General features: G+C 36.8%; 1 protein-coding gene across 3 annotated transcripts in view; it reads right to left on the bottom strand.

Annotated features, from left to right (window-relative positions):
• LOC106868391 (uncharacterized) overlaps nucleotides 1-14,446 on the bottom strand; it is an 81,296-nt gene that overhangs the window by 55,946 nt on the left and 10,904 nt on the right. For 2 of the 3 annotated variants that reach the window (XM_052970646.2, XM_089358571.1), the window contains exon 2: nucleotides 2,702-3,094. In XM_052970646.2, the coding sequence (XP_052826606.1) occupies nucleotides 2,702-2,906 (205 nt within the window). In that variant the 5' untranslated portion in view covers nucleotides 2,907-3,094. Of the gene's footprint in view, nucleotides 1-2,701; nucleotides 3,095-14,446 lie in introns of those variants that run through there. The other variant, XM_052970658.2, reaches the window with a different exon arrangement.

Below are 14,446 nucleotides of genomic sequence, written 5' to 3'. Positions count from 1 at the left end.
CTTTAGCACTTAACCTGGCCATATCTGGCCCAAATATTCTGTTTTATGTTCAAACTGACCAAATCTGGCCATCACACCTATCTTACAATGTCTCTCTAAAAATAAACAATCACATTACTGAGATCTCATATCTACAAGACACTGTTTTGAACTAATCAAGCGGTCAAAGGATCGCGGTTTTGATTCCCAGACTGGGCGTTGTGAGTGTTTATTGAGCAAAAACACCTAAAGCTCCACGAGGTTCCGGCAGGGGATGGTGGCGAACCCTGCTGTACTCTTTCACCACAACTTTCTCTCACTCTTACTTCCTGTTTCTGTTGTGCCTGCAATTCAAAGAGTCAGCCTTGTCACACTGTGTCACGCTGAATATCCCCGAGAGCTACGTTAAGGGTACGTGTCTGTGGAGTGCTCAGCCACTTGCATGTTAATTTCATGAGCAGGCTGTTCCGTTGATCGGATCAACTGGAACCCTCAACGTCGTAAGCGACGGAGTGCCAACAACGACGAAATACCAGTCAATCACCACTCACTGGCATTTATTCTAACCTTGGCGAGATGAAAGGTAATGTTCATACCTACCAAAATTTGAACTTAGAACATGAATTTATTTTAGAGCAACTACTACAGAGATACTAGGAATATGAAAAAAAAAAATTCCATGTGTGATGTAAAAAAAAGAGTAATGACCCCTTGAATGATCATGGGATTGTACCTAGAAAGTTTCCCTCCAGGGCACAAGTCTGGGCAAGGTTTATGGAATGACCAGCAATCGCCCATGGATACCAGCCTCCCCTCTCCATACCAGTTATGTTATCCAAGAGAAAGACAATGGCTGATACAGCTTGGCACCAGTGACGTCGCAACTCATTTCTATAGCTGAGCGAAGTGGAGCAACATAAAATAAAGTGTCGTGTTCAAAGAACACAACACAGCCCAGTTCAAGAATCGAATTCACTACCTCATGATTGTGAGCCTGACGCTCTAACCACTGAACCATGTATCTTCACATGTGTGATGTAATGGAGGAGTAAGTGATGGTAGTGGTGGTGGCGGGTGACAAAGAGTATGGTGAGTGTCAATGGAGACAACACTAAGGGAATGAGGAATAATGATGATGATGATGATGATGATGATGAAGGCATTGATAATAGTATGGTGCAGTAGGTGGACTGGGAAAACATGACACCAATGATAATATAGCAATGGCATTGATAAGGTAGGTGGCAGGTGATGAAGGTTTAGAGTGTGGAGGAAAAGTGGGTGTTCGTAATGATAACGTTGATGTTATTGGTGGTGATGGTATGGAAAATATGTGAAAGATAAAAAGCAATACCTCAGCGATAAGATTGATAAGAGACAGGGGGGGAGGAGAGAGAGAGAGAGAGGGGTGGTGGTGGTGGTAAAATTATTTAAAATTATTTTACATTTAAATACAAAAGGACCAAAAGATGAAAAAATATAGGGATATATGGTTGATATATAGGGATATAAAGGTAATGTTCATACCTACCAATACATGGAGGGGCGGGGGAGGAGCTAAGGAGAAGAGTAAGAAAACAAAAGTCTCCATCGCTCGTTACCAGACAATTAAAGAGCAACTCTCTGGTAGACTCTAATATCGGTTGATCTGCAAATTACATCCTACCAGGATAATAAACAAAAAAAAAAAGGGAATACAAAAGACACATAAAAAGATGGGATGATGGTCAAGACTAGAATGGCATTGATTTTTTTTTTAATTTGCTGAATCTAGAGGAAGGGACATTGCCCATGACCTTTGCTAACCTTCTCAGATCAAGTGAGCAACTGGACAATGTTAAATTGCTGCAAGTCAGATGTTGGCACTCCGTCGCTTATGACGTTGAGGGTTCCAGTTGATCCGATCAACGGAACAGCCTGCTCGTGAAATTAACATGCAAGTGGCTGAGCACTCCACAGACACGTGTGCTCTTAACGTAGTTCTCAGGGGAGATTCAGTGTGACACAGAGTGTGACAAGGCTGGCCCTTTGAATTACAGGCACATCAGAAACAGGAAGAAAGAGTGAGAGAAAGTTGTGGTGAAAGAGTACAGCAGGGTTCGCCACCATCCCCTGCCGGAGCCTTGTGAAGCTTTTAGGTGTTTTCGCTCAATAAACACTCACAACGCCTGGTCTGGGAATCGAAACCGCGATCCTATGACCGCAAGTCCGCTGCCCTAACCACTGGGCCATTGCACCTCCACTAGCTGTAAGTCAACTCCTGCAGGAAAAGACATGAGCAAGGAGAAAATTCTAAAGAGAAGATTTTTAGGGGAGGAGGTGGAGAAAGGATTGGGCATAATGGTGTTGCAAAGGTTTGGACACAGCAAAAGTGACAAGTGGAAAGGTGAAAGAGCCAGAGGTGTCTGAATAGTGGAGGTATGAGACCATCTAGCTCACAGGAAAAGAGGACATTATAGTAGTGACAGAAGAGAGAGAGAGAGAGAGAAAACCTGATGGATCAGTGCTGACCTGAGGTTAAATAACAACAACAACAGCCACAAGATCTTGCACTGCCACTAAGACACAATAGAATGTAATTCCCACCCATCCATCCATTACTGGCCATAAATAACAAAAGAACAATAATCAAAGAAAGAACAATCAAACAAACTCACCCCATGCCATAGAGGTCACAGCCTCAAAACCCACAGAACCCCAAAACACAAAAACTGATACTTACTTACTTTCAGCTGAAAGTCAAGATACAATGTATGTCCAGTTCGCTGTTTGGGGTCCCATTTATAAATCAGCGTTAAGTTATTGGCGTGTGAGGGAAAGACTGGAGGGTCTTTGAGAAGTTTTTGGACAGGACAGATAATTCCCATACGGAATTCTTCACCACTCGTATTGCGTTCAGTAATGCTGATCTTTGGTAAACATTCCATTGAAACGGTGGAGCTGTTTGCTGGCTGCCACGGAACTTCAAAGCCACGAAGGTCAGTGAAGTTCAGTTCAATGTACACCTTTGTCTTGGCAATAATGTACAAGTCACAGGCGTGCTGATCTGTAGTGTCATACTGCTTTGAATAAACAATCAAGACACTCTTGTTGCTCAACGTCGGACCACAGTCACCTGGAAATAGAGAGAGAGAGACAAAATAATTGAGGTGTAATATTCAATTAAGAAGTAGTAATAAAAAGGTTTTGTTCAGGTGTTAGATGCAACAAACAGAATGAGATGTGAAAGACATGAGAGGAGGAGGAGTAAACAACATTAATCCCTTGCAGACGGATTTAGTATTGACAGTCTGTGCTGCGTAATGATATTAGGCCTTTCAGTAACATTATTTTTCATACATGGAATTTTACAATGTATTTACGGATTCTTCTCAGTGTGGTATATTTGAAAACACAGTGCCACACAGTGTGAGACCTTGCACTGCTCACATACGCAGTATTTCAATGCGGTCAGTAATGCTTCGTCTCTGCAAGGGGTTAAGGAAAAAGGGGAGAAATCAGATAGGGTTAAGATTGAAGAAGGGACAACTTATTGAGGGTTAAGGAGACAGAGGGGAGATCAGATTGAGGATTAAAGAGACAGGAAGAGGAGTAGATTGAGGGCTAAGACTGTAGAAGGAATAGTAGACAAAAAGTTCAGAAGAGAAGATGAAAACATGACGGTTTTGTTAAAGAGGCATGAGTGGTAGATAAAAGGTTAAAGACTAAAGGGGACAGTGTAGAGCACTGAAAAGTGATAAAGGGACAGTGTACAGCTGCAAGAAGAGATAAGGAAACAGGAAAGGGAGAAGACAGATGGAAAGAAAGAAACAGGCATTTGATGTAAGATAACTGCATTAGAAAGTATGTGTCTGCAAATGTATATGTGTGTATGCAAAAGCACGTGTGTATATTTGCATGTAAGTAATGCATCATGTACGTGTAAGCATAAATGAATGTGTTTCAGTGCACATGTACATGTCAACTGGTGTATGTGTGCAGATGCATCTTTATCTAAGTTCAAATGTAGATGAATGTGCATGCATATAAAGATGTATGTATGTATGTATTTGTCTACTTATCTCTCTGTTTAGCTATGTAGATATATGATTGTATTATTTAACATATCTGTCTATGTGTGTGTGTGTGTGTGTGTGTGTTTGTGCTGGAATGTATGCACATGTATACTTGCATAAAGATAACTATGGCTATTTACAAGTAAATGCTTGTACATGGCACGCATATAAGCATATCAGAACACTATTAGAATGCATATATGCATAAAAGCATGTAAGTGCATGCGTAATAAATCTCTGCATGTGTGAATATGAAAGAATGCATAAGTGTACACATAATAAACATGTGTCTAAAGTGCAAATGGTTAACCAGGATTGTATGTCTGCAAAGGCAAAAACAGACAAAGAAGAGCAATGGACTTAAACCATTACTAGCTAGTAATCAATAAAATCTGATACATAGTGATATCAATAAAGCTGAGTTTCTGCTCATTCATCAATGTAACAGAGAACATACGCCGAGACAGCATTTTTCTGTCAATAATGTGCAACACATTTGGAGGTCCAATCACCTTTGAAACATACCACAAAAATTTTATGGTGCTTTTACAAGTATTAGTTGCACCACCGTGAATGTAGTAGACAGAAAACATGGTTTTTCACACACACACACACACACACAATCTTTACATACATATATATACGATGTTGAAGGCTGCTTCACAAAAAAATGAAAAATATATAAGAGGAGTGGAGGAAACATCAATGGTTCAGTATATTATAGAGATACAGGCTTGAACGTCATGTATGCTGCTCCTTAAGTATCCATAGTTTTAATATCCAGTGACAAAGAAGTGTTAGATAACTGGTAACTGTTTGAACTACAGGTATTATGAGGGGTGCTGAAAAGTTCCTGGCCTTGGGTACAATAAAAATACAGGAGGATCAGTTAATTATGATTTTATTCAACATATTTCCCTCTCAGACTCACATACTTATTGTAGCAGTCTTTCAGTTTTTTTTAAGTCCTGTAAAAGAACTCAGAAAGTTAGGCCTCGAATTAGGCCTTTCACAAAACCCTTAAAGCAAGGAACTTTTCAGCATCCGCTTGTGTATCAAGATCTATTCAGGAATTTTTTGATAAAAAGGATGCCCACAATACAATTCAATAAGAGGTATATTTTGGTATTTTCTCCTTCTAGATCTTTTACTGAATGCCAAAACACAAACCTGGGTGTCTTCAAGCTCCACACACAGTATGTCTGTCTGTCTATCTAAGTTGCAATGATGAAGTCAAACCAAATAGTGATGTTTTGAAATTGTTTAATATGCACAAAATAAAATAGGAAATGCATCCGTTACATAAACTTTCCTCAGTTAAAACATCTCAAAATATGAAGGATATAGAGGTACACATACATAAAAGGTACACACACACACATGATGGGTTTCTTTCAGTTTCCATTTCTCAAACTATTCACAAGGCTTCGGTTGGCCCAAAGCTATAGTAGAAGGCACTTGCCTAAGGTGCCACACACTGAAACTGAAGCCAGAACCATGTGGTTGAGAAGCAAGCTTTTTACCACACAACCATGCCTGCGTGTGTATACATTACACACACACTGTATGAATAAATATAAATGCCATCATCATTTCAAAATTTACTTTTCCATGCTTGCATGGGCCAGACAGAGATAAATGAAGCAGATACCCTCACTGTCACCAACCCTTATTTGTTTTCAAACAAGGTAATATTTTCCCATGGTCAGACATCGTTCTGCAGAATACTGGCAAAGTATGATACCACTTATATAACAATGACTCATTTACAACTCTCATGCGATGTCAAAACAAACGTAACACACACACACACAATCAAATGACAAATGCTTGTATGACACTGACATTCACTTATCACACAGCACCACAAACACACACACATATGAAGAGCTTCATTCAATCTCTTTCTGGCAAACCCACATGCAGGCATAGCTGTTTGGTAAAGTGTTCTATACTACAGTCAGAGGCTAACCAAATCCTTCTGAATAGATGGAAATTGTATTTTAAATTGTCTGAAGACCCTGCATACCTGCAGGTAAAAACACATGTATATATACATGCATATATATATATATATATATATATATATATTATTCAAAGGAATTCCAACTCTGTTTTTTATGTTTTATTTATATTCTTATAATATTAATGTAGGATATAGAATATATAGTATATATAGTAGGTATAGTAAAATGAAATGAAGTATTGATTGTCTTATTGAATAAATGAAATAATGAATATTAAATATTAAAGGACTAGTATACTTTCTTACATTTTAGCAATCTTGAAAACCTCGCTCAAATGATTTTCTAACGTGCCACCAGCACAAGTGCCAGTAACGCGACGCTGGTAATGATCACTCTCAAATGGTGTTATTTACGTGCCACTAGCACAGAAGCCAGACAGCTGCTCTGGCAATGATTACACTCGGACAGTGCTGTTAGTGCTCCACTGGCACAGGTACCAGTCATCGAATATGGTTCGATTACGATTTCGATTTCACTTGCCCCAACCCAATGAAGGAGAGGCTGGGATGGGTGCCAGTTGTCGAAGTTGGTTCGATTTCGATTTCAAATTCACTTGCCTCAACAGGTCTTCGCAAGCAGAGTTTAGTGTCCAATGAATTAAATATACGAATAAGTGAGCTGGTTACACTTCTGGCAGAGGCCACAGATTATGCTCTCTCTTGGCTTGCCGAGTCTTCTCACGTACTGCATATTTCCAAAGGTCCCAGTCACTAGTCATTGCCTTGGTGCAGCCTAAAGTTCGAAGGTCGTGCTTCATCACCTCATCCCAGGTCTTCCTGGGTCTACCTCTTCCACAGGTTCCCTCAACCGCTAGGGTGTGGCACTTTTTCCCACAGCTATCCTCATCCATTCTTGCCACATGTCCATACCAGCGCAGTCGTTTCTCTTGCACACCACAACTGATGCTTCTTAGGTCTAACTTTTCTCTCAAGGTACTTACACTCTCTCGAGTATGCACCCCAACATTACACATCCATCAGAGCATAGTGGCTTTGTTTCTTGCGAGCTTACGCATGTCCTCAGCAATCACGGCCCATGTTTCACTGCCATGTAGCATGGCGGTTCGTACATATGCGTCATACAATCTGACAGAGAGGCTCTTTGTCACCAGCAGAGGTAAGAGCTCTCTGAACTTTGCCCAGGCTATTCTTATTCTAGCAGCTACACTTTCAGCGCACCCTCCCTTGCTACAAACTTGGTCACCTAGATAGTGGAAGTTATCAACTATGCCTAGTACACGGCTCTAGTACGTCTGTACATGGCTCGCACAACTCTCACTAACCATTCTTCTATCCCTAGTTTCCTCATTGACCACCAGATAAGGGATCGGGGGACCCTATCAAAGGCTTTCTCCATGTCAACGAAAGCCAGGTACAGAAGTTTATCTTTGGCTAGGTATTTCTCCTGCCGCTGTCTTACTAGAAATATAGCATCAGTGGTGCTTTTCCCTGGCACTAACCCAAACTGCATCTCATCTAAACTGACTCTCCTTTCTAATTAGTAGGGCTATGACCCTCTCTGTGACTTTCATTACCTGATCCAAGAACTTGATACCTCTGTAGTTATTTGTATTTAAAGCATCACCTTTACTTTTGTAGCAGTTGACTATGGTGCTGCTACACCAGTCATTGGGTATGACTCCTTCGTGTATCATCTGGTTAATGATACAAGTGACTAGGCTATAGCCGACACTGCCAGATATTTTGAGCATCTCTGCAGTGATTCCAGATGGGCCGGGCGCCTTCCCTGTCTTCATATTCTTAATTGATTTATCTACTATAGTACTGTCAACGTATATCTATGTATGTATGTATATATGTATGTACTTAACTTATATATATGTGCATGCATATATATATATATATATGCATGTATGTATGTATATATATATATATATATATATATATATATATATATATATATATACATGTATGTGTGTGTGTGTGTAATCAAAAAGTAATTTACATAAATCTATAGGTACTAGTTTCTAATAAATCATATATATATATATATATATATATATGGGAAATGAAAAACTGAAGATGGAGTACACGAGAGTTTTCATTACTCATGGCAAGTGCTTTGACACATGTAGCAGCAATCCTTCATGGTATATACATATGTATATAGACACATACACACACACACACATATATATATATATGTATATACATATATATATATATATAGACACATACACACACACACACACATATATATATATATATACACACACACACACACATACATACATATATATGATTCATTATGACCTAGTACCTCATATGTTTACACTTGTTTAAAATTTTACTTGAAGATGGTGGGTTTCTTTGATGTAATCTATGAATACTTCAATAAAGTTCTACCAAGACAACTGTCATAAATTTTAAACCCAAGTAGTGTTCTTTTTTTTACACACACACACACACACACACACACACACATTTATTATTGGTTAGGTATGAAATTGCAGTTGACCCACTGGCCTGCTAACTGATGAGTAGTTGGCATCCATCTACGTCTGTTTCCCGTTTGTTTGTGCATTTATTATATATATATTTTTACTCACTATATACATATATAAATCTAGATATTTATCTCTCATTAGATGGAGTAGTTTTCTTTGTTGATTCTATTGTATATGTAAACTATATATTTATAGTGTCCATATGTAATGTCTATACATATTATATACGTTGGTAGGTGCAGATATGAATATGTTGGTAAGAAGTTAACTTCCCAACCACATAATTTTGGGTTTGGTCCCACAGCATGGCACCTTGAGTAAATGTCAACTACATGAGGTTTGTGTTGACCGAAGCCTTGAGTGAATTTGGAAGATTGTCATGTGTACGTATGTGTGTGAAAGTGCTTGTGCCTTCTTAGACATAGTGCACAGGTATAATGTACACAAACACATGACTGTAGTATTAAAAATTTAGCTTTGCAACCACATATTCTGGCTCTGTCACATTGTACAACACCTCGAGCAAAGATATTTTACTATAGCCCTGGGCTGAACTGAACATAACCAGTGGGAATGATTTGATAAATTGTAACTGAAAGAAACCTGTTACTTATATGCGCACACACACACCTGTATGCATGCATGTATATACCTCTTTGTGTGCAAAGTATGTATTTGTTATCAATAAATTCGTTTTTGACTTTTAAAGAAGAGTTTTAGTCTATTTGGCTCTATAAATATTCTGTTTTTGTTTAAAGCCAAAGTCTTTAGGAACATATCCAAGTGTTGTTCAACTTCTTTCTGTATCAGATGTGTCTGCTGTCAATATCCAAGACTACTCTTCTATAAGCTTGAATTATTAATATTAATCTCTTTCTCTAAGCATAAGAAAATCTCTCTCCAATAGCCATTACTTATATGTAAATAAAAATTTCACTTTCTTTTCTTGTTTAATGTATATAGATATTTCACACATTTCTACTACCAAAAATTTATTTAATTACAGGTAATGCCAATAAGCCCTGGTTTTATAATGTCACATACATTAAGTAACATTGTGAGGGTAGAAAGTTAGCAGAAAGTAAGCTAAATGTGCTATAATAGTTATTTGGTTAGAGGCATGTTACCTTCTGAATTAAATACAATTAGAAATTTTACTTCAAGTCGTGCAGAGTAATACACACCAATCACACACACACACACACACATGCTGCTGACGATTTCTTTTCTTTCTTTGGACTTTTCCCTCTCTCCTCTCCGATGAAGAGCTATGCTCGAAACGTCAAACTCTCTTTTTTCACCAAGTGTCAAAACTAATACATTTTTTGTGCACGTTCTCTTGTCGTCCATTATTTTCATTTGTTTATTTGAATTGACTATATATCTATATATATATATATATATATATATATATATATATATATATATATATATATAAAAGCTTACTTGGAAATGGATGCATGGCATTCAATCATATAATATATATATATATATATATATATACACACACACATATATGGGTACAGGATGTCACCAACAGTAAGCAACATGAAATATGATTTTCTGTCTCTTTCCCCCTCTTTCTCCATCTCTCTCTCTCTCGTTATTCACACGTGACCATTGTCCATCTTTCTTTTCTTTCAGGACTGTCCTAAGGATTGGACATATCCTATCTCTCTCTTCTATCGTTTCTCTTGTCAAAGAAAATATTTCTCCAGTGTTCACTACTTTACCCTCGTTCTGGTCTAACAGCCCTCCATGTTTGTTTTCGTTTGGTTTGCTTGTATGTCTCCACTGTCCTGTTTTTGGTCCCATCTTTGACCCTCCATAAATCCAAATATTATTTTGGTACTTATGGGAGCAACCGTCTTCGAAGACTCATATTGTCGTTCAATGCTCGAAATGAGGAGTAGATAGCCGGCAACTGATGGAGTGTCGTTCTTTATGTTACTTGTCCTGTTTTCCATTTATTTCTCTCGTTGTTTGCATATAGAACTCATTTGTTTTCGTATTTCATGTTGTTTACTGTTGGTGACGTATGCATATGTCTATCTATCTATTTGTAGATAGATAAAAAGAGCGGCTTATTAGCAATTAGAACCTAAAGGCAAAATTAATAGAGATCACAAAAGTGACAGAGGGTACTGACTAGCACCACTTTTGCTAAAAATAAGAGTTAAAACAACTGAAAAGCCACAAAAGCATTATCTTAATATGAGAGACAGTAAAACACTGCTTTTGAGTTGTTTTAACTCTTCTTTTTAGCAAAAGCGGTGCTAGTCAGTAGCCTCTGTCACTCTTGTGACCTCATACACACACACATATATATATATCATAAAGATGGCTTATTTCCAATTTACAACCGAAAGGCAGAAGTGTGAGTGCGTGTGTATACACACTCTAATTGAGACAATTTTATTGACAGTATGACTACCTCCCTCTCTTAGAGACAGGCATGGCTATATGATTAAGAATATTTTGTTTTGTAACTACGTGAATTTAGGTTGTCTTTCACTGTGTAGCACCTTAGGCTTTTATCTTAGGTTGATCAAAATCTGAGTGAAACTTAGTGAACAGAAACCGTGCAAAGCTGCTGTTTCTGTCCTTGGGTGGTAGACTTAATTCATCTCCTGGTTTAACAAGCCCACCTGGCCCCAAGATGTCTTTAACAGAGTCTACTTTGGCGCAATTATTTAATTCCGATTTCCGGTCTGAGAGTAGTTTCCTTCCTATTCTCTTACCAGGTTTTGAAAAAAAAAAAAAAAAAAGTCATTGGCACTGCTCTACCCTCTCTGACAAAACACACAGAAGAAAAAAAAATCGGCTTTTTGTTTAGTCAACAGAAATCGATATTACGAAATAATGAACTCTATACATAGTTTGGTCAATGAACTGGCAAAATTACCGGAAGACAGGCAGGGAACACGCAAATATTCCAATAACCCAGGCTACAGTGTCAATCTGACATATATTAACATTTCACTGAGACGAACGATTTGTTAACACTGAAGAAGATAGTTAGACTATGATAAGTTGCACTTCCGAAGAACAAATATAAATATAAAAGAGAATGCTAAACTGCACCCACTTCTAAGAATAAGAATGAAATTACGAGAAGCAATAACTTCTGGCAACGAAGAAAAACTTTAAATCGCACGAAAACTGCAAGATAACTGCAACATATGCAAAAATCAATATTGCATAATATATACTGATCAACAATATACAATACACAGCGCAATTTGTCAGTCATTTCCATCTAAACATTGAGATCACACTGAGCTGGACAGTTCTATGACCTAATATTACTACACAGTGAAAAGGTTTTGCAGAATTAGGTTGAAAAACTACAGGCATAAGGCGTAGAATATTGTAATATATTATGCCGACGAAAGGCTGTGTAATTCAAATCTATCCAAACCCATTCAAAGCTTATTTTATACGAAGTATTACAGCTTAGTAAATATTTTCCAACTTTGTATATAGACAATTTATTACTCAATATTTCTAGTGCTTGAATAATGGTTATATATATATGTATATTATTAAAGTACGGTACTAGCTTGGAGTAGTTCGCCAGAAAGTAACTAAGAGCGACCAGAGAAATTAGATCAAACTTGCTCAAAGTTATCACCACATTTTAACTATTGTGCGTGTGTGAATATCATATTACTCACATATACGCACAAGTACGGTATTAAATATATAGAAATATTTTTAAAGCGTATCTGTTACTAGATTTGAATTGTTTATAATTGTGTGGAGGGTAGAGAGATGATTTACAGCGACCGATCGTTACTTGAGAGAGAGAGAGAGAGAGAGAGAAATAGAGACAGAGAGAAAGGGGGGATGCAACAGCAAAGAATCGAAGACAGTTCGAACGGTAGGTCGAGCGGGAGCTTACTTTACACTTCACGGCGCTCGCCAATTATAATATCAATAAAAAATATGTATACATTATTACTACACCGTGATAATGCGATCTTAAATTACACAATCGATCTGGGACAGTTAAAAAAAAAAAACACAACAGACGTAAACTGACCAGGATAACAAACAAATAAACAGATAAAAAAACAAAGCTGCAAACTAACCGTGACAAATTAATTTTGATGACAAATCCCATCGCAAAAGGGTTTAGCCACGCACACACACACACACACATTATAGAGAGAAAGAGAGAGAAATGTGGTTAATAATTAAGCCAGCTCAATTAGTAACTGTCAAGAAGTTAGCTGCTGAAATTTAAAAAAAATATATAAATGAGGGCAGTCTTATACAGTAAGAAACACCATAATTATTATACAGTGCACGTACGTCACTCTCTCTTTCTCTCTCTCTGTATATATATTGTACATATATGTATGTTTATATATACATATATATATATATATTGTACATATATGTATGTATATCTATATATATATATATATATATATATATATATATATATATATATATTGTACATATATGTATGTATATCTATATATATATATATATATATATATATATATATATATATATATATATATATATATTGTATATATATATGTATATTGTACATATATGTATACATATATATGTTGTACATATTTGTATATATATGTTGTACATGTATGTATACATATATATGTTGTACATATTTGTATATATATGTTGTACATGTATGTATGTATGTGTATATATATATATATATATATATATATATATATATATATATATATATATATTGCACATATATGTGTATATATATTGCATATAGGGGAAACAACATTTGAGCGAGGGTTTTGCCAGTGCCGCCAGACTGGCTCCCGTGCAGGTGACACGTAAAAACACCATTTGAGCGTGGCTGTTGCCAGTACCGCCCGACTGGCTCTCGTGCCGGAGGCACGTAAAGGCACCCACTACACTCTCACAGTGGTTGGCTTTAGGAATAGCATCCAGCTGTAGAAACTCTGCCAAATCAGATTGCAACTTGGTGCAGCCATCTGGTTCACCAGTCCCCCAGTCAAACCGTCCAACTCATGCCAGCATGGAAAGCGGACGTTAAACGATGATGATGATATGTATATCATTTATTAATAATAGGAGTAAGAGCATAATCACAGTAAAAGAGGTAAACCCTAGGAGAATAAAATTTGAAGGACCTAATGCGAAAGTCAAAAATATAATATATCAATGCAAAGTAAAGACTCAAACAGATACCATGACATACTTGGGGTGCACTTCAGGACAGGTATGCCGTAGAATTTCTAACCATTTCTCATGCTTTAGAGATAGGAAGAAAATGGCTAGCACTAGTCTTAGCAAATACATCTGGGGTCTTAAGGAAAGTAATAAACAGTATTCATTAGAATGGTCTATAATAGCTAGATCAATGCCATATGAGAGAGGACGAAAGTATTGTTCGCTCTGTACGGTGGAACTATACCACATACTCTTCTCTAAGGATAAATTGATCAATAAAGTAAAGAATAATGCTCTGAAATGTACGCATATCATAAGAAGTACATTTCGTTGGTATAAATGATCTCAAGATGTGATGAAGTACAGCATGATGTCTCATGTATGTTTATGTATGTGCAATTATGCATATATGGATGAGCGCATATAAGTGTGTGTGTGTGTGTGTATATATATGTGTATATATATATGTGTATATATATATATATATATATATGTGTGTATATATATATATATATATATATATGTGTGTATATATATATATATGTGTGTTGTATTTGTATGTATGTGTGTATATATATGTATGTGTGTATATATGTATGTGTATATGTATGTATATGTATATATATATATATATATGTATGTATATATATATATGTATATGTATGTGTGTGTGTACGTATATGTGTATACATATGTATATGTGTGTGTATGTATATATGGATAGGTATACA

Source organism: Octopus bimaculoides, chromosome 1 (assembly GCF_046866305.1).
Source record: "Octopus bimaculoides isolate indiv1 chromosome 1, ASM4686630v1, whole genome shotgun sequence".
Classification (NCBI taxonomy): domain Eukaryota; kingdom Metazoa; phylum Mollusca; class Cephalopoda; order Octopoda; family Octopodidae; genus Octopus; species Octopus bimaculoides.
Note: the sequence above shows the minus strand (reverse complement) of the source record. Positions and strands in the feature narration are given on the sequence as shown.